Here is a 22,188-nt window from a genome sequence, read left to right on the forward strand (position 1 = left end):
TTGTCTCATTTTGACTGTACAAAATATTTCAATAGGTTGCTAGTGAGAAAAATACGATGTCACAGTTTAGTTGCCAAGTCGTTTACACTTCTAGATTTAAATGTATGGATTACAATCTTCAATTTAAACACTGGTCTATTGAAATTCAGGTAAAGGAAAACTGTAAGTCTTAAATTTGATGGAACGAAGATACGAAGTTCAGATAAAAGTAAAAACCATAGAGTAGATCATTTCTAAACTAAAAAAATATAACATCAATAAGTACACCAATTACCTTTTGTTTCCTTACGCCTGTAACTTCCAATGGAGTATATGCTGCTGACCAGCATTCTTCAATCCACTCTGTCCTCGACCTTCCTTTCTAGTTCTATGCAATTATTGTTCATTGTTTTCATGTCTGCATCCATTTCCTAACTCAATGTGTTCTTTCGTTTTTCTCTTCCCCTTTGACCTTGAGGATTCCATGTGAGGGCTTGCCTCAATGTGTGTCTTATCCACTCCCAGTTATTCTTCCTAATTTCTTCCTCCAATGGGATCTGGTTTATTCTCTCCCATAGTAGGTTGTTGCTGATAGTGTCTGGCCAGCGGATCCGAAGTATTTTGAATAGACAACTGTTAATAAACACCTGTATCTTCTGCATGATGGTTTTCGTAGTTCTCCAGGTTTCCGCCTCATACAGTAGAAATGTTTTGTCATTTGTATTGAAAATCCTGATTTTGGTATTGGCTTACAGACAGTTGTTTTGAGTTCCAGATTTCCTTCAGTTGTAGATATGCTGCTCTTGCTTTACCGATCCGCGCCTTCACATCTGCATCAGATCCACTGTGTTCATCAATGATGCTGCCCAGATATGTAAAGGTTTTTACATCTTCCAAATTTTTTCCGTCAAGTGTGATTTGATTGGTGCATGTTGATTTCCCTTTGTGTATGTTAATACCTACTGTTATTGAGGCTGCTGCTACACTGGTCGTATTCTCTTGCATTTGTTGTTGCGGGTGCAATAGAAGATTGTTTCTGCTATTGTCGAATTAAATTCACTCCACAGTTTTACATTACTACCTGGTGTATTTTTACGCAAACTATGACAAGTTTCTAAAAATCTGCCTTACTGTAAATCAAATTGGTTTGTTTTTTAGTGGCCAGGGATCTGACTCCAATTAGATCATATGTTGATAGCTATTGAATGATTGCTATCAAAATTTGCATGTCACTTATAATCGACTTAACTCGCGTTAGTGAATAACAGAATTAAAATAAGTCAACTACGAGAAAAGATTTCAAAAACGTATATTTTGTACAATCATTGATCTGGACAGACAATCAGATGGACGAAGCGAATAGAAGAGAACGAAACAAAATATTCTAAAGGTTAAGCGTTCGCACGCAAAACCGATAGGTCCCACGAAGCGGGATCGTGGATGCGCACTACTGAAGGACCCCACAATAGGACGAAACGGCCGTCTGGTGCTTCCAGGTTTTCTATGGTGGTCTAACATTAATCTGTCCATGATCTCAACTGTTGAAATTACTGCAATCTCCACAAAACCCCTTCTGATACCAATTCACTTAGTATTGTTTTGCTTGTATCTTTCCATTGAGTTAATAAGCACAGTATGCACATATGCCAATAACAGACTGATCAATTACAGTCTTAAACATCAATGCAAAGATTCAAGCAAAACAATACTAAGTGAATCTAAATTCACCCCATCGCAGAAGCAGGCGGATATCAGGACTCAGTAGCTAAGTGGAGAACGAGATGGTGTTTGAAGCGGACGGTACTGAGTTCGGGTCCCAGAGTGAACATCGACTGTGAGGTGCAGGTACATTCAGGTGACGAGTCCCAAATAGGACGAAACGTGAGTCGGACTGGTTTCCAATACTAGCCAGTATCCATCTTTGCTCATAAAGCTTTTAGTTATCATATTGTGATTTTATCACCTAAATATACATGGATTATAATATTAAGGCTGGAACTCACCAATTACTTCATTAAACATTATGGAAACAATCGAATCACTGAATCACTACAGAATCACTTCAAAAATCAATAATAAAACGTTATCTTATTCTTAATGTTGAAAAGTTCATCAAATGGAAGTTCAACTGTACTATTCAGCTTTTGATGAATATTTCATTTACTTTTAACTAAAGTTCATAATATAGTACAACTGTCATACCTTCAATAATTAGACAGTTCTATTTGTAAACTTCTACTTTCATAACATAGATAATAATAATAATTGCTTGAAGTGAACAATTATAAATGATTTGACAGATCATCATCCATTGAAATGTGTCTTCAATCAATTTATATTCGATCAGTAATTTCAAGATGTTTACGATATAAACGATCTACTGACTGAATGAAATTTTAGAAATACCAAACTTTGGTTTCTTTCAACAATAGAGTACATATCGAATATAAATGAGCACAGTTTGGCGAAACACTTTCGTATTAATATCATTGGTAGTAGTATAGTGAACAAGAACACCAGTGGGGATAATCGGATGTATTTAACATAAAATTACAGAACTTGTTAATAAAATCTCACAATCACAAAGTAAATGCTTAATTTGCAAAATGTCCATCAATTGTCTCATAATGACTCAGACTTCATTGTTCTTGCATTTTCATACAAATTGCATTCTGTTTCCACTCTTTACTGTTCGATCCTCTTGTCTCTCTGTTGTCAGACATTCTGTTCACAACTAACATCATCTACTACTTATGTCAATATAGGTAGCACACACCATAGTAGTATCAGTATTAGTATTAGTATTTAAAAGCATAAACATTGGTACAACGATGCACCAAATGGATATGCGCCACATAAATCAATTTGTGTGAGAGCTGGGATACTGCCCAGGTGTCCAAACCGAAGTAAGTTGTTTTTCTTAGAGACCCGCACCCAGAGCCTTTGACTTAAAACTGTAATCCATAAGGCAGTCGAGCAACGTCAGGAGATGCAGTCTCATGGTAGCCGGTGACCAACAATAAGTTCATAAGCCTTTTGTTCTTTCAGGATACTGGAGCCCATGTGCACCATTGGTTTGGAATCAGGGTTTCCCAACTCTCTCAGGTGGACCCTCCGCGTCCACCAACGTGGCTAAAGCACCGGATATTTGATTTTTGTCCTCTCAATTTCGTAAACAACAATAATGCCGCGAAAAGGTAGTGGATAGGACTTCCCTGGTGGTGATTGTATGCATGTGGTCATGTGACGGCATTTCGAAAGAGAGGGTGAGTGAGAGAGCTGACTCTCCCCACTCTCGGCCGTACCAGGGCATATAGTGGCTTGCTTAATATTCCTCGGTGATACCTCTAAATGACACACGAAATAATTCGGAACTATTAAGTCATATTTCATAAAATCCATGTAGAAACCTGTAATCTACAACAAAACTAAAAGACACTCATTTACCAGTGATTAAAGCTTAGTACACAATTTAATTTATTGCACTAGAAAGTTAAACAAAATATTGATTTTTTCATTAGAAACTAAAATAGATTGAAATCTACTTTAACAAACATTATTATCCTTTAATAAAGGATTTCTTCTAATGTTTGCTATTTCTGAAATTTTATTCAACCAGTAGAGAATTTGTATAGTAAACACCTAGAAATTATTGATTGAAGACACATTCCAATAGATGATGATCTCATGAATCAATTGAAGCTAGACCACCATGGAAAACCTGGAAGCACTGGACAACCGTTTCTTCCATCCAGGTTTTCCATGGTGGTCTAGCTTCACTTGACTCATGATTTCAACTATTGAAATTTCTAAAAATCTCCACAAAACCCCTTCGGATGATGATCTGTCAAACCATTTATAATTATTCACTTCAAGCTGTTATTGAAGGTATGACAGTGAATTCTCCTTAAGACCAACTTAAATTTACCAATGGTGTCAAGTAACAGATATAGATAGATTTTCAAAAAAATTTTGTTTTTTTAATCTGAATGGTTCTCATGCGGACCTTTTAATGTATAATTTAGATGATGTTAGTTCTTATTACAAAATAAATAGATTCAGAATATCAATGGAAGACATGAAACCCAAGAGAAAAGCTGACGTAGTTTTAGGTCATCACCTGCTTGTAGTCAAGGTAAGATTGATGATAAAGAAGTATTGGACAATTAAAGAAACAACATTACAAAAGTTCAGTACAGCCTTTTTTCGAGATGATGATAAGCTCTACGAATTCAGGAGGTCCTAGCAACAGCTTTTAAAGCATACAAAACCTACTAGAAGAAGAAACTACTATGGAGCACAACTTTAAAGGGATTAAAGAAGCACTAACTTCAATGTGTCACGAGGTTCTGGGTCATAAGAAGCATCATCATAAGGAATGGATCTCTGTGGAAACCTTGGACAAGATTCAAGAAAGGAAAAAAAGAAGGCAGCAATTAAAAGCAGTCGGACAAGAACAGAGAAAGTCATTCCATAGACCAAATACACAGAAGCGAACAGGCAATTAAACAAGTACATTTAAGAGCAAAATAACTGCATATTAGAACGCTTTTAAGAGCTCTTGAATAAACCAGCTTCAATGAACCCACCGGATATCGAAGCAACACACACAGACTTCCTATAGCCATCACTTCACTAACAATCGAAGAAATCAGCATATCCATACCTGCTGAAGCACTGAATTCAGACATAGAAATAGCTGTAAAGATGCTCCACATTTTATTCAGGTAGAATTGGGAAAAATAATAAGTGCCGATCAACCAGAAAGAAGGATATCCCATCATGATACTAAAGAAAGGTGTCAGAGAGTGTGTGAACTACAGAGATATTACACTACTGCAAGTACCAGGAAACTTTCTTATCAGAGTGTTCTTGAATCAAATGAAAGATTCAGTAGACGAACACTTTGAGGTCGACAGGTTGAGTTTTGTAAGGATCCTGACATTACGGATCATCATTGTGTTTATTTCATGAACGCCACTCTGTTTGTCTGAATGTGCCTATAAGGCTCAGACCAACACCCATTAACTTCATAAACTAAATCCAAGGACAAATTATCTTCTTGCACAAAAAATCTTTTTCATTGTCCCAAAAAAAAATTAATGAAATTTGCATTTTTTCTTTAAAGCAACCGACCGTTTTTAACACACACAAATGTTCGGTTTGCCCAGAGCGATAATTAAAAACTGTTTAGTAATTTCAAATCATTTCCTTTGTATTTAACATGCTATTCGGATCCAATTTATTTTATTCATGACATGTATAGGATCATTTTAATTATCTCCTAGTTACCCACTGATGAAAGAAAAACTCTTAAAACACATTCTATGTACGGTAGGATTACATTTTCTCTTCTTCTTCTGTTGTTGTTGTTGTTGTTTGCATTCTATATAAATCTGCTTTTATTTGATTAAATGGATGAAGTCTAAGCTTTGTATGTGAATTTCAATGAACAATGTAAAGTGGATCTTTAAAAAAAATGTGTTAATTTTATGCAAGTGTAAAACACTTTAAACATGCTTCATTCGTTAATGACAAACAAAGTTGTATGGGATTTGAAAGAAACAACTAATTTCATTGTTTGATCTGTTATTGGGAAATCAGAATCTACGTTTAATCTAATTAATAATTCAAATCATGAAATGATTGATGTTAGACCACTATTGAAAACCTGGAAGCATTGAACGACCGTTTTGTCCTATTGTCGGACTCCAGCAGTACACCTCCACAATCCCTGCTAGCGGGATTTCAACACTTAACCTCTAGACTACTGAGTTGGCATCCAGCGGTGTTAATGTCTAACCTCAACAAATCTGCAAAATTGCGCTACCATTTTCGATTATACTGAGGTAGATACCTGTCTTTACCCGACACGGATTAGCTCCATTGGTCAGGGCTTCTTACTAGAACTCCGAGAATTCTCATCCAGTGCTTCCAGGTTTTCAGTGGTGGTCGAATATCAATGAGTTCATGACTACAATCAAAAACTTAATAATCTCCACAATCCTATACTGATAATAATTCAAACTCTACTCATCGTTAAATTAGTATGTATGTAGTTGGGTAGAAAAGTGTTTAGTCTAAGAAGTATATTTCGTCCTGTTCGGAACTCGTTAGCTGGATTTATCTGTATCATGATGGTGATGCTCATATGGGGACTCGTGAATATCTCACAATATCGGAGTGATCCGCTCAGGTTGCCCACATACCAATTCCATTTTTTTTTAGATAAGTATAAAGATACAAATACTTATAGACTCATTTTATATTGTTTGAATGGATGAGAACCTATGTGAACAACTCATTTGTTTCAATCCATACTAAATCCTATAGTTAAATAACACATGCATATTACACTCAGCATTAAACATAATTGAAATGTAATTTTAATGTTTGAGATCATGAGTCGATTGTAGCTAGACTACGATTGAAAACCTGAAAACACTAGACGGCTATTTTGTCCTATTGTGGTACTCTTCAGCAGTGCCCATGTCATGAAGCTATCCTATGAGTTATAAATAATTTTTAACGGGGACTATGTACCCTATGTACCACAGATGGTATGTATTTATTTAAGGTTTAGGTACTAATTAGCTACTTAGACGGATTATGTTGAACTTTGAATAAGAATACTTTGGGATTATTAATTTATTTCTTTATGGTTGCTTTTAAAGTAAACTTTAGTAATGGATGTGAATACTGGTTTATAAGCTTATAACTAGACTCAGTGGAATAAATAACTGTTAGTTATGCAATCATCTGTTATTCCATTGAGATTTATTACTGTTCACTGACTTTTTGGTGGATTTTCGTCTTCTGAGCACGGTACTTTAGCCTTTAAGCTTTTATTATCACGAAAAACGTCTTCAGATAGAATAAGACTAACTAAATGTTTCCACATTTGACTGATACCTTTTATCTTTTGACCTTGATTTTAATCGTTTAATGTTGGTTTTTGGCTCGTCATTATCTACATATTTAGTTTGAGTATGAACAGACTTGTCGTTCAAAACATTTTGGCTAAATCACTCGGCACATTGAAGTATTCAGGTTCGAAACATTTAGGTATTATCGTAAAACGATCTAGAACAGAATTAAGTAACGCTATTCTTTCATCTCTAGTATCCTTTCGTAGGAGTTTTACTTATACTTTTTCTCGAATCATATAATTTCAAATTTTTCTTACCTGTTTATAATGCCGACATTTCATTTTGTAAATCGTATTTCTTATTGCCTTATTACTTACTAACCTTACTTGCACATGTTACTTCCAGTTGAGCATATGCCGTTGACCATCATTCTCTAACCCACTCTGTCCTCGACCTTCCCTTCTAGTTCTATCCAACTGTTCTTCATTCTTCTCATTTCTGTCACTATTTCTCAGCGTAATGTGTTTTTTGTTCTTCCACTTCTCCCTTGACCTTGAGGATTCCAAGTGAAGGCTTGCCTTGTGAATCAGTTGAATGTTTTCCTCAATATATGTCTTATCCACTTCCAGAGCTTCTTCCAGATCTCTACCTCTGCTTGAATCTGGTTTGTTCTTTCCCATAGTAGATTGCTGCTGATAGTGTTTGCCTTATTGTATAAAGTCAATTGTATTTCATATATTATTAGTAATAAAGTAACTTAGTAAAAACATGTTTTTGATGGTTAATGTAAAAGTATTTTAATTAAATTGTTTTCTTAAGTTTACTATTTACAACAACTGGAAACAAAGTAACTTGTTCTGTATGACCTCTCAACATATTCATTCATTTATAAACAGTAATAACTATACTGATAAACGATAGACAATGTAAACAGATGGTAATAGTTGGTATACAAAATCTTTTCTCTCTTTTCTTTTCTTTTCCTTTCATATCTGTTGAATCAGGTTGCTGTTGAAGTACGTGTAGTATTTTTAAAAATTGGTGAAATTGATACATTGAAAGAATTATATTATGCTGATGCATTTCTTCAAGCCAAATGGAGAGAACCAAAACTTGATGGACATACAGCTGAAGTAAGTGAATGACTATAGTGATTATATTGATAATTTTAATGATATGTAAAATCGATAAATTAACATTTGTCTATCTTATTTGATTCAACGTTTTTATTGTCTCATGAAGGTGTGACACAAGGAGCTGTTCTTGCATTTCTTTGTTTTCTCTTTTTTCTTCTGCATGATCTGCTCTGTTCTGCAGAAAACACTTTTGTGAAATATGCGGAAGATCTCATTGTACATATGCTAATTTCTACCTCTTTACATCTCATAGAAATGAATGAGTTTTTGTATTGTATTGAATGGTGGTCCGTTGTTAATGGACTCATACTTAATCCATCTAAATGTCGAGCTGTTAACTTTAACCTGAAACATGAATAGCACTTAAACACCATGTTAGGGTCCAATAATGATTATACCATTCCAGACTATTTGATAAAAACAGTGTCGAATGTCAATTATCTTGGTGTTATCTTTTCCTCTGTTCTCCCTTGGTCTTCTCATGTTTTACTATTATCGAAGAAAGTTTTCCGTCTGACTTACTACATAAAGAGACTGAATGCTTTTGGGATTACTCGACATTTACTCTTATAATTTGTCAGTTCCTGCATATTACCTATTATTCTTTACTGTTCGCCATTGTTCTTTCATGGGCTTTTGAGAAATGACTTTGCTGTATTGCGAAGAGTTCTGAAGGTAGTTAGTAAGGTGTGTGGTGAATGTTTTAAGGTGATTATTAATATGGTTGTAGATAGACATCTAAAATTTCGCAAACTCCTGGCAGGTGTTATATTATCAAATATTAACCATCCCCTTCATTCACATCTTTCTCCTTGTATATCTGCTGGTAGAACGAGACGTCAATATATTAAAATTCATGCACGCAAGCTAATGTACAAAACTTCTATAATACCCTACTCAGCAAATAAACTCTGTGACCAACAGGTTGTTACAGCTAACCTATTTGATAAATATAAATAAATAATATATTTGTAATATCCCAATGAGTAGAAAAATTAGATTTTCTGGCGTTTCGTGACTTGCACTCTCCCTTTTTTGTTTCCAGTTTTTGTAAAATAAACTTGTTGAAATATCTTGTGCTGTGAATTCTCTATTGTACCAAAACCTAATATTGAATAAAGCCAATAATAATAATGTCGCTCAATTTCGTGGACTGGTTGAAGTTAGGCATTAACACCGTTGGATGCCGGCCGGTTCAGTGGTCTAGTGGTTAATTGCTCGCGCGCGAGACTGGTAGGTCCTGAGTTGGAGTCCCGCGAGGCGGGGTCGTGGATACGCACTGCTGAGGAGTCTCACAGTAGGACGAAACGGCCATCTAGTGCTTCTAGGTCTTCCATGGCGATCTAGCTTCAATTGACTTATGATCTCAACTATTGAAATAATAATAATAACACAATAATAATAATAGTAATAATAATAATAATAGTTACTATATTCACAAACACATCGTCCGTATATTGCGCATCCCAATGTATTTATTTATATCACTAGCACAACAGTAATTATTTTCTAGTTAAAATCAGTTTCTGATGTAAACTATATCTCAATCGAGTAACCTCCGTACATTTACCATAATGGTAATTAACAGTTCACTAACAAATTAATTCGAGAAGAATGTCTGAAGTCTCAACTATGTCAAGAGTCAGATTGCTGGAATCAATAATCGAAAATGTAGACCTATGGATTCCAAATCGATTTGAATAATGAGATGCTGATGTGAAGTATTGAAGGTCGTGTATAGGCACTGCTGTGGAGTTCCATGGTAGTAAAAGATGTCTGCTCAGTTTCTTTTTTTGACTATCACTCGCAGCTTAACTAAAATAATTCCTCGATGTCAAGTCATGGTAATTTACTACAGCCGACAAACAATATTTATATTAAAATAAACTGGAAGTAATCTTTACCATCGAGTGATATCAAATATAAAACTACTTTAAAGGCCTCAGAAAAACTGGTTAGGCATTTCATAGTAAATTATATCACTGATCTTTAGAATATGTTGATCTTAAGAAATCACCTCATAAAGGAGGCTCAGTTTTTTATTCTTTGTGTAACATATGTGTCAGATATCTCTATATATGTCTGTGGGACTTAAACTCATATCACATAGCTATACTGTTAGTAGAGGGACTAACATTAATTAGTATTTAGTGGCCTTATATTTGACTCGTTTGATTGATGTCGATATATATATAGTCAATCCTCGTATATACTTATCAACTTAGGTCGCGTTAGTGAGTGATGGAATTAAATAAGTTGAATATGAGAATGGATCTTTGAATACGTGTATTTCGTAAAATCACTGATCTCGACAGACAATCAGAGGGACGTAGCGAGGGAAGGGAAGCAGAGAGAGCGAAGCAAAACGACGAAGGCTTGTGAGCCAACTCCACTTAGTCACAAAAATAAGCTACAAACATGTGATGAATAGGATAAGAAGTGTGCATACACGTACGCTAATATAAGAACAGTCTTGGTTAATAAGTGAATAATTAACAAGGTTAAAACGTGACTCAAGAAGACTGGATAAATTTGCCTATACAGAACCTACAATAAGTCATATGGGCTTAACATAGTAAATAACACTACAAATCTTGACTGAACTATTCAGAAATGAACTTTATTCTAAAATACATTTGATAAACGGAGAAAGAAACTAAATATTTAGCTTTCTCCTAGTCTTTTCTTCTAAACTTAATGGCAACGTTTAGCAATATTTTAGTCTGTTCATTCTATGTTCTTTTTTGTTTACTATTTTAGGAATTAAGTATTACTGAATTGGAACAATATTGGAATCCTTTATTGTATATTGATAATATATTAAGTGAAACAAAAGATACTCAATGGATAATGGCTGTACGAAATGAATATGGTGAAGTTTATTTAATGGAACGTAGACGTATTAAAGGTGTATTTTTAGAAACTTTAGAATTAAATGATTTCCCATTAGATGTACAGGTTAGTTATTATAAATTTATGTTATATCTAATGAATTTCAAGATGTATTTACATGATAAACTTAATGTTCTATACACTTTTGAGTTCTAATTTAACATTCTAAAAGTAGTAGGTTTGTCCCGTATTATAACTTGTAGCTTGTTTGCCCTGTTAATGTATAACGTAATGATACTGCCAATTAGAGAGCAGTGACTTATCGATCGGAACAGTGACGTATAAACCCATGAGAGCAGTCTAAAGTACTTATCGGTCCTGCTTCCTGTCTAGCCCAGCCAGTTAAGTCCAGAACACCAATCTCAGGCTCTGTGATATGAATCATTTATTTCAAGCATACTGGGTTTATATACTAACAAGACAGACCACATCATACCATAAAATATGAAACAACATTTGTACAAGAATTAGCCAAATGTGGCTGTGATTGAGGGAGGTAGTAACTGATAGACTGCGTATGACTCAAGAATGGTAAATCGTATAATAATAGTTCATAGGTCAAAATAAAGGTAATAATAAGAGAGACATGAATATGTATAGTTTAGTTATTTAACAGTTATACGAGAAAAATATACTTATAGTAATGGTCCATAAATGGATCCCGAAAGTTACCATTCATTATGCTTATCGGGACATAACATCCTGGAATTTGTAACTTGTATATGTAATATAAGCTTTAAGGATTTTACAACTTGTGTTTCACTTTAACGAAAACTTTCATGCGCTACTTTTGGTTTGTTTATCTTATCGAAATCTTGTGTCGAAAACAATGTGAATTAATTGTTTACTGAGAGTTGGTCCAGTCCATGGTGTTGATCGTATTCAATTGATTAAATGAAATTTTAGGTACTAGTCTAACTAACTTGTTACTTCATGCAATATGTTGAGGTGCAAGATGGAGTTTGGAAGTCATGTGCAAAGAAACTTACACCTTTGTTTTGTGCAAGCTAACAGTTTTCAGCAATTTGTATATGTGATCTTAAGGGACTTGATGCTCCCTATGTGATTCGAAACGTAATCACCCAGTGTCTTGGTCTTAGATTTTACTACTGGTCTACTCAGGTTGTGAATGACCTCCTGTAGAACAGAGATGTTTGTAATGATTGATCACCTACTAGTGGCTAACACCATGGCTATATCGGACACCGAACGTGAAAACATGATGTATATAACATCAAGTCAGTTTGACTAGCAACTACATTACAATCTGGATCATTTAATCTGGTCAGCTCTAAGAAATAAACCTTCAAGCAACTAACAGGAAAATATGTTCCATAATAAGATCCAAACACGGTTGTAAACTAAGGTCTTTTTTATTTTTCATACATGTGAACATTAGATAAACCTTCATTTGAATTACTCACTATACAAGATTAAAAGTATTGAATGTCTTAGATGGTGTTTTTATTCATCAACTTTAAATAACTTCAATCATTGAAATTAAAAGAGATTAATTATATTTACCCCTTGTTAGATATTTTAATGCTTATTGGTTTTGATGGATTTTTGTTCTCTGAGCTGGATGGTTTAATCGTGGAGCTTTCATCCAGCTCAGAGAACAAAACCCCATCAAAATCATCCACTTAAGTTACAAATCTTTTCCACAATCTCAATACTAATTGGTATATTATCATTTAATATCACTGCGTTGAAAATTAGATTTGGAAATGACATTTACTTAGAGAGGATTATTTACTCCTTTGAATCGCTAGTAATCAATGTAAAATAAAGTAATGTGGTACAATTTAATGTCCGAACAAAGATTAATATCAACAGTTGAGATCATGAGTCAATTAAAGCTAGATCACCATGGAAAACCTGGAAGCATTGGACGGCCGTCTCGTCCTATTGTGGTACTCCTCAGCGGTGCTCATCCACAACCCCGCCTCGTGGGATTCGAACCAAGGACCTATCAGTCTCGCACTAGGCGCTTAACCACTAGACCGCTGAGCCAGCCGGTACCCAACGGTGTTAATGTTTAACTTCAACTAATCAAGTAGTTTTTATAAACTCAGAGTAAGTAATGACAGTCAGTGTGGAACAATGTCACATAACCGTAGTAACTCAATGACAATTTTCATTTATATGATGGTATGAAATTCTAATATGATGACAAGCGCATATGTGAACATTCATGATAAAGAGAAACTAGATTGTATTAATCAGTATTATGCCTATTGATTAGTGAGTATCTTTGTAGTAGTATTTATTTATAGGCATGACCGATATGTTATTAGTCTAATCAGATGAAACAAATACAATATTGAACAAAGTCATGAATAATAATAATAACAGTTGTCTCAAGTATAAATCATTTATAACTGTATGCATTGACTATTTGAATCAATGTAGTAGGCACGATTTTGGTGGAGTTTTGTTCTCTGAGCTGGATGGTTTGGTCGTGGAGCTTTCATCGTTCTTCTGAACGACATCATCAGCACAAACTTCAGACTACTATCTGAAGTTTGTGCTGATGATGTCGTTCAGAAGAACGATGAAAGCTCCACGACCAAACCATCCAGCTCAGAGAACAAAACTCCACCAAAATCATCCACCTGAGCTACAAATCTTCTCCACCATCTCAAGTAGGCACGATTGAAAATTTGGCGAGACTATAATTTGTGGACAAACCAATCAGATATAAGATAACAGGTCTCAAATTCTGTCGCGAAATTCACTTATCCGTTTGGATAAATAGAGTTTTGGCATTATAGCTCATGTCAGTTTGGGATGGAAACCATAAATCTAATTCCCTAAGCCTTACCATAAACTGAACACTCTCAAGGTCACTTTAGGATTGCCCAAAAGTCCGCCATAAATTATAGTCTCACTGAAAACTCTAATGTTCTTTCATCAAATTACTATTAGACATTATTATAATCTGATATGATCTGTTCCTCATAAATTAAAGATGTCATGGCAAATTTGAATAGTAATGGAAAGAACAAAATGATACCAAACACCATCCTGTCCAATATTATTGATTAAGAAGGCTTTAAGTATCATTGACTTGAATTACTGATACATTGGCTAAATTGATCTATATATCAATTTCTCTGTGTTACTGATGAGGTTTAATGATCAAGAAGAAGATGAATGAAATTTGAAAAACAAACAACGATAAGACTAGTTTACATTGTATGAAAAAGTATTTATTATTTATTTATTTATTTGAACACATAAATATTGGTACAAGGGGGCACCAAATACATATGCGCCACACAAATCTCATTTGATTTGTGTGAGGGCTGTGATACTACCCGGGTGCACAAATCAAAGTAGGTGGTTTTCTTAGGAGGCACATCCGGAGCCTTTGACCTAAAGGTCTGATCCACAAGGCAGTGGAGCATAGTAAGAAGATTCAGTCCCATGGTAGCCGGTGACCAACGATTGGTTCGTACGCCATTTCTTCTTTCACGATCCTAAAGCACATATGCACCATCGGTTTGAAATCAGGGTTTCGCAACTACCCCAGGTGGACTCCTCATATCCATCAACCGGACATTCGCTTTTCCTCCTCTCAATTTCATAACCAACACCCCTGCCATGAGAAGACAGTGCGTAGGACTTCCCTGACAGAGACTATATACATGTGGTTATGTGAGAGCATTTTGAGAGGGCGAGCTGACTCTCCTCACTCTCAGACGTACCAGGGCATTTTACTTTACTTTGTGTAATGATGATTTTACGTCATATGTTGAATGAAAGCATACATATATATCCTCATAATTCGTGTCATTAACTTGACTAATTCAAATGACAATAATAACAATAATCGCTCTAATCAATATCAAGTATTTGGTTACCGTAACACATAAAATATATGATTATCTGTCGTAAATCTTCAGGAAAAAACGCTGTTTAATCTTGATGGAGTTTTTTTCTCTGAGCTGGATCGTTTGATCGTGGAGCTTTCATCGTTCTTCTGAACGACATCATCAGCGTAAACTTTAGGTAGAAATGAAATGTTCGAATTTCTCCACATGCAGTTGACAACTTTAATCTGTCTAGTCATGGCAGTATTAATATTTAATTCATGAATAACAATGAATTTATTTTTTCTTTGGCTAAAACATATAAGAGTAAGGAAATCTATGAACCACTTTAATGAATTAATGTTCAGTTGTAAGATTTTAAAAAGAGAGCTGAAATACATTAGGAGTTTAGACATATTACTTTGTCCATCAAAGCAAATTTGAAAGTGAAATAAATGTTGTAATTTTTACACAGTTGCAGAATAGAGGCTTTGATATTTGAATAAATCGTCAGAATTTGACTTTACTGCTGTTTCAGCTTTACCGGGAATAACGTTTCATCATTGCTCTTAAATGTGTTTTACTTACTTACGCCTGTTACTCCCAATGGAGCATAGGCCGCCGACCAGCATTCTCCAAATGCGTTTTACAAAATTAGAATACTACTTGAAGATAATATCACCGCATAGTGCATTCAACTGTGCAAATTAAAGAGCACTAATCATTTACTTTATACTAGTATATTTCTTTAATTACCATCAGTTGATGACAAGAGTTATTTCCAGCCTAAAATAATTTTCATAAACATTCAGCTAGATAAGAGTTATGTGTTCACTAGAGATAGGCTTTAACATGGATTTTTACCGTTCTAGTATGGATTCGTGACTAGTATTATTTCAGTTATACGAAGTATAACAGCAGCTCCCTTGAAGCTAGTCTTTATTGTCCAACCTGCGTCCAATGTATTTCACTGATTCCAAGCACATCCAGGTTGTATCTTTTCATTTCTGCAGCAATATGAATAACTCTCTCAGTCTCCCACTTTGTACTAGCATTTCATGTACCTAAATTAATGGTTGCTTTGGTTGTCACAAGAGGAATCATCCTCGTGACTTCCGAAGGAACTCGGCTTTCACCATAAGGCGTCAAAACTCTTCTAAATGAAAACCTTCTAACTCCCATGGCAGAGTTTAAATGATTTGAGTTGTTTTTTTCAGCAAGTTGATTTTCTACAGGATAGGATCACTAACCCCATTCCGAACCCTTCTTCTTTATCCGGGCTTGGGGATTGGCAGTAGCCCCAGAAGGGTTGCTAACGGAGTTTCCAATTATTCATTAATGGATATATGATACATTTATATTAAATAACTATGAAATGTTCTCTGATTTCTAACATTTCTTCAATTACAGTTCTATCTGTAAAAAGGAAACTTCTCACTAGGAACCACGCACAAACAAAAAGAAAAGAAAATAATTTACTACTTTGTGTATAGTTTCATTTTTCTGTTTATTTACTGACTATGTTTAATGTTATAATAGTCATGGATACTGTAAATGCAGTATTGGATATAAATTACCGGTTAGCTTAATAAAGTATAAATGTGTGTGTGTATATGTATGTAAATATGTATGTGTGTATGCATGTGTGTTTATGTATGTACAATATGAAATGTAACATCGAGTTTGTAATCTGTGTAAATTGTATGCATAATTTCAAAGAACAAATGGTAGATGGATATTTAACTTATTCTAAATACATTACAACAATGAATATAAATCCTATTTTCAGTTCAAGCAATGTTCTTTATATTGAAATAGTTAGGCAATATCATATATTATGTAAAATATATCTTTTATTTGATGAATGCTTTCTACATTACATCCCGTTTTGTTACAGTATTTGTTAAACTTTGGATAATAAATTTAGTATCGGAAGGGGTTTTGTGGAGATTTTAGAAATTTCACTGATTGGAATCATGAGTCAATTGAGGTTAGACCACTATGGAGAACCTGGATGTCCATTTCGTCCTAGTACGGGACTCCTCAGCAGTGCGCATCCACGATTCCGCACCCCGAGAAATCCGAACCCAGGACCTATCAGTCTCGCGTCAGGCGCTTAACTAGCTAGATCACTGAGCCGGCCAGCATCCAACGGTGTTAATGTTTAACTTCAACCCATCCACGAATTTGCGCCACCGTACACCATTGTCTTCAGTGAGTTGATATCTCACAACAGACCTAATTGGACTCCACTGGTAACGGCGGGATCGTGGATGCGCACCGCTTAAGAGTCACATACTAGGACGAAACGGCCGTTCAGTGCTTCCAGGTTTTCCATGGTGGTCTAGCTTCAATTGACTCATGATTTCAATCAGTGAAATAAATTTAGTTTTTATTCATCCTTTTCATATCTACTTCCAAGTCCCGAAGTAGTTTGTTCTTCGACCTTCCTCTTTTCCGTTTCCCTTCAGGATCCCGGGTTAGGTCTTGCCTCGTGATACAGTGTAGTGATATCCATTTCCAACGTCTTTTCCTAATTTCCTCTTCAGCTGAAAGTTGGTTTGTCCTCTTTAAAGAAGGCTAATGTTGATGTTATACAGCTAATGGATATTGAGCTTCTTGAGTAGATAACTATTTATAAATGCTTGTACCTTCTTTATGATGGTCGTAGTACTTCCCCACGTTTCACCTCCGTACAGTAGAATTGTCTTGACGTTCGTATTGAAGATTGTGACTTTGATATTGGTTGACAGTTATTTTGATTTCTAAATGTTCTTCAATTATAGGAATGCGGCACTTGCTTTGCGAATCCTCACCTTTATGTCTGAACCCGATCCTCCATGTTCACAAAACACTAATACATTTTTTAAATATGTTAGTTGCATTTGTAAGCATCAGTGCCATGGTTGAACTTGGTAGTTCTAAATAAACTAAGAATTGTGTTAAGAGTGAATAATCAGATATTTTGTGGCATTCCAATGAGTAAAAAGATTGTATATCTGACATTTCGTTACTTCACATAGGCCGCTTCTTCAAGATAAATAAACAACTGAAATAAAATTAACACAAGTTTATTTATTTACTCTGAAGAAGTGGCCTACATTAAGTTACGAAACGTTGGAAATACAATTTTTCTATTCATTAGGATACTAGAAGAAAATATATTTGTTACTAACTGCATTTGCTATTCAATCTAAATTCTATGAAATAAATCTTACTTGTGAGATGAAACCTTTAAATGTTAATGATACATTCTAATCAATTTGTAAATAAGCAAAGAATATAAAGACGTCATTTAGAACTAATGAACTAATGCAAAGATGATTATTACTATTTCATATTTATCTAAAATGTAGCCGGTTGTTGGCCAATAGGCTTTCAAGACTTTATTTTATTGTTCAGTTATTAGGTTTGATACTGTAATTAAATATAGAATCAAACGTTCAATAAAGTAAAAGGCTTTATTGAAGTATTGATCATTGCATCAATAGTTAACGTCTACTGACATTCTTGAGAAAGAGAGAAAAACTGCAAAGTAACTTTAACTTTTTAACGTTATCAATTAGTTTGTTGGCGTTCTGGGTTTTTTTTCATTAGGCTCATTTCTAATCCAAACTCCACTCCCACTGATTTTGATATGGGCAATCAAGTTGTTTGATAACCCTTCTTCTATGCTTAAACAGTTTGGCTCGAAATTAAACATATGAATCCATATATTACCATAAACTACTTACAATTATTACTGAACCCTATATGAAGTTCCAATTGGTTACATTGTTTCCCTATATCATTATAACTATTACTGTGTATACATCTAGTGTGTTCTTCTAAGTTATCAATTCTTTCCCTCTATTTATCTAGGATTTAACTATTACTGTGACAACAGAACGACCTGATACAGAAGTTGATATTATTCCTGATCAAGTAGAAATGTCTGCTATCAATATACAAACATTTGTTGATCAACAAGTAAGTTTTATGAGTCATTACATATAACCTTATACATTTTAATGTAATTTTCTGGCTTGTTCTCTATTAACTAAATATTAAACTATGTGGAATTCACTGGCATAACCCAAATATCAGAAAGGGTTTTGTGGTGATTTTAGTGATATTGATGGTTGAGATCATGAATCAATTGAAGCTAGATCACCATGGAAAACCTGAAAGCAATGGACGGCCGTTTCGTCCTATTGTGGGACTCATCAGCAGTGCTCACCCACAGTAGGTATTTCCTGGAGTTCTAGTGAGAAGCAGTGAACGATGGAGTGCAACTGCGTCTGTTGTGAGATAGTAACTCACTGAAGAGAATGGTGGATATGTCGCCCAATTTGAAAATAGACATTAACATCGTTGGATGCTGACAAGTTCAGTGGTCTAGGGGCTAATTGTTTTCGCACGAGACCGAAGGCCCTGGATTCGAATCCTGCGAAGTGGAATCGTGGATGCGCACTTCTGTGAAGTTCAATACTAGAGCGAAATGGCCGTCCATTGCTTCCAGGCCTTGTATGGTGGTCTAACTTTGATCGATTCATGACCTCAATCAAATACTTAACAAAAATCTCCACAACTCCATACTGAATTTAAATCCAATAATCCAGATTTCCGAATATAATCAAGTCTACACTCTACCTATAACCTTACATGTATAGTTACCAGTGGAGAAAATATCCCCCCCAAAAAATCCATAATTTTTATTATTTATCGGACCCTCCCACCTCAAAAAAGGATGTTTATCTTTAAAATGTTATAGTAATCTTGTCCACATTCAAAATAATTGGGGAATCATTTGAAAAAAAATCTAATTCGTTCCTTTCTTTTCTTTAAAATGTTTTCTTCTAATTTGCTTTCTTTCTACTGATCTGAACAATTTCATGAATCAATAATTAGTAATTTTGAACTAATCTCTTGATAAACAAATGGGTTGTTTATTTATTTTCTTTGTAATAGATAAACAAGTAAGTAAATAAACTGAATTGTTTTCTTATAAAAGTTTAATTATTATAAGAGTAATTTAATAGTTAAATTCATGAATCAATTGAAGTTTGATTACCATGCTCTCACATGACCACGCGTATATAGTCTCTGTCAGGGAAGTCCTACTCACTACCTTCTCTTGGCGAGGGTGTTGGTTATGAAATTGAGAGGACGAAAATCGAATTACCGGTGCTTTAACCGGCTTGGTGGACACGGATAGTCCACCTGATGGAGTTGGGAAACCACAATTCCAAACCAATGGTGCGCATGGGCTCCATTACCCTGAGGGAACAATTGGCGAATGAACCAATCGTTGGTCACCGGCTTCCATGGGACTGTATCTCCTTACGATGCTCCGCTGCCTTGTGGATCAGACCTTTAGGTCAAAGGCTCCGGATGTGGCCCCCTAAGAAAACCATTTGTTTCGGTCTGGGCACCCGGGTAGTATCACAGCCCTCACACAAATCAAATGAGATTTGTGTGGCGCATATGTATTTGGTGCCAACTTGTACCAATATTTATGTGTTAAAATAAATATATAAATAAATAAATAAATAATAGACTACCATGGAAAACCTGGAAGCATTGGACGACTGTTTCATCCTAGTATGATACTTCGCAGCAGTGCGTTCGAGCACGAGACCGACAGATCCTATATTCGAATCTCGTAAAGCAGGATCGTGAATATAAACTGTTGAGGAATTCCATATTTGGTAATCTAGCTTCAATTTACTAAATTAACTACAATATCCACAAAATCCCTCTCTTATTTATAAAACCATTCATGTGTATAGAAAATAAGAAAGAATTTTGATGTTTCAATAAACAGAATTAACCTATTACATAATCAGATTACAGTAAACATGAATAATTATAATGGTAAATGTAATATGTAATGCAAACATTTCCAAAATCAGATATTTCATACAAATCTCATCTTAGTTGTAGGCATAAATCAAATATAACATTCAATAGTAAAGATAATATCTAATATAGATTGAATGTAATGGTAAAGGTTCCCACTTATTTATGCGAAAACTTTGTACAATCCTAACTTACATTCAACTATTTACTAGATTTTAGTCATTTCAAGAGAATATTACCAAAAACAATCGTATTTATAATGTTTACGAATGTTATAAGTATGAATTATACAGATCGTTATAAAATTCAAACAATCTTTAAAGAGTAAAGATGGATAATGGTTAGTAGTGGAATGCAGTTTGATGAGCGTTTCATCCTATTTGGGACTCGTCAGCTAGATGTAACTGCATCTTACAGTTAATGTCTACTCTGGGACTCGAAACCAGTAGCGTTTGCTTCAAATACCATCGCGTTAATCACTTAGCTACTGAGTCCTGATGGACACTTGTTTTTGCAATGGGGTGAAGTTTAAACTCACTTGGTGTTGTTTTACTTGTATCTTTCCATTGATATCATCATCAACTCTGGGATGCAGGTCCATCCAGCTGACGAGTCCCAAATAGAACGAAATGCGCGTCCAACTTGATTTCACTGCTAGCCACTATCCATCTTTGCTTAAAAAGCTTGTGAATTAAGTCTATATCGAGTCAATCTGCACAGGATGCACATATGCCGACATGAAACTGATTAATTGAAGTCCTAACTAACAACGGGATGATACAAGTAAAACCACGGCAAGTCAATTCAATCTTTTAAGAGATTTCTAAAACCTTATGTGTTGTAACCAGCCAAAAAAGATATTATTTAATACATTATTTTTATTTATTTATTTAAATACATAAACATTGTTACAAGGAGGCCGTCAGACAGATATGTGCCACGTAAACTGAATGATTTATGTGAGGCCTGGGATACTACCCGGGTGTCCAGACAGAAACAGGTGGTTTTCTTAGGAGGCCACACACCGAAACTTCGACCTAAAAGTCTAATCGACAAGGCAGTGGGCCAACGTAAGGAGATGCAGTCCTATGGTAGCCGGTGACAAACAATAGTTTCATATATCAATTGTTTCCATATGATCATGGAGCCCATGTACACCATTGGTTTGAAATCAGAGTTTTCCAATTCCCCTAGGTGAATCCTCCGTATCCACCAATTCGGTTAAAGAGCCGGAAATTCTCTTTCCCTCCTCTCAGTTTTGTAAACAACAACCCTGATGCGAGAATGCAGTGAGTATTTGTATGCACGTGGCCACTTGACCGCATTTCAAGAGGGAGAGTTGACTCATCCCACTCTCAGCCGTAGCAGGGCATTTGATGGAGGAAAGCAGAGATGACAAAGAGATGAAGATTTGTTGGATGTTGAAACCAAATCATTGGTACATCTCAATATGCTGATTTGTAAAAGATGACCTACAACATCTCATAAAGTCATCTGATACGTTCACTTAAGTAATATTCACTGAAGTGTATAGGTTTGGACTTTCTTATTACAGAATGACTTCAATTAAGCAACAACTGGAAACGATTTAGCACTAGAAAGTTTATTGAATCTGTCATGGAACTCCTCAGGAATTTGTATACACGAAGACACGAG

At 35.0% G+C, this 22,188-nt stretch overlaps 1 protein-coding gene across 2 annotated transcripts in view; it reads left to right on the plus strand.

Moving 5' to 3' along the window:
* Window positions 1-22,188, plus strand: part of MS3_00002396 (uncharacterized protein) — a 95,840-nt gene that overhangs the window by 27,338 nt on the left and 46,314 nt on the right. For both annotated transcript variants that reach the window (XM_051209968.1, XM_051209967.1), the window contains exons 3-5: window positions 7,853-7,981; window positions 10,745-10,942; window positions 18,553-18,660. In XM_051209968.1, coding sequence (XP_051075453.1) covers window positions 7,853-7,981; window positions 10,745-10,942; window positions 18,553-18,660 — 435 coding nt within the window. The remainder of the gene's footprint in view (window positions 1-7,852; window positions 7,982-10,744; window positions 10,943-18,552; window positions 18,661-22,188) is intronic.

Source organism: Schistosoma haematobium, chromosome 1 (assembly GCF_000699445.3).
Source record: "Schistosoma haematobium chromosome 1, whole genome shotgun sequence".
Lineage (NCBI taxonomy): Eukaryota > Metazoa > Platyhelminthes > Trematoda > Strigeidida > Schistosomatidae > Schistosoma > Schistosoma haematobium.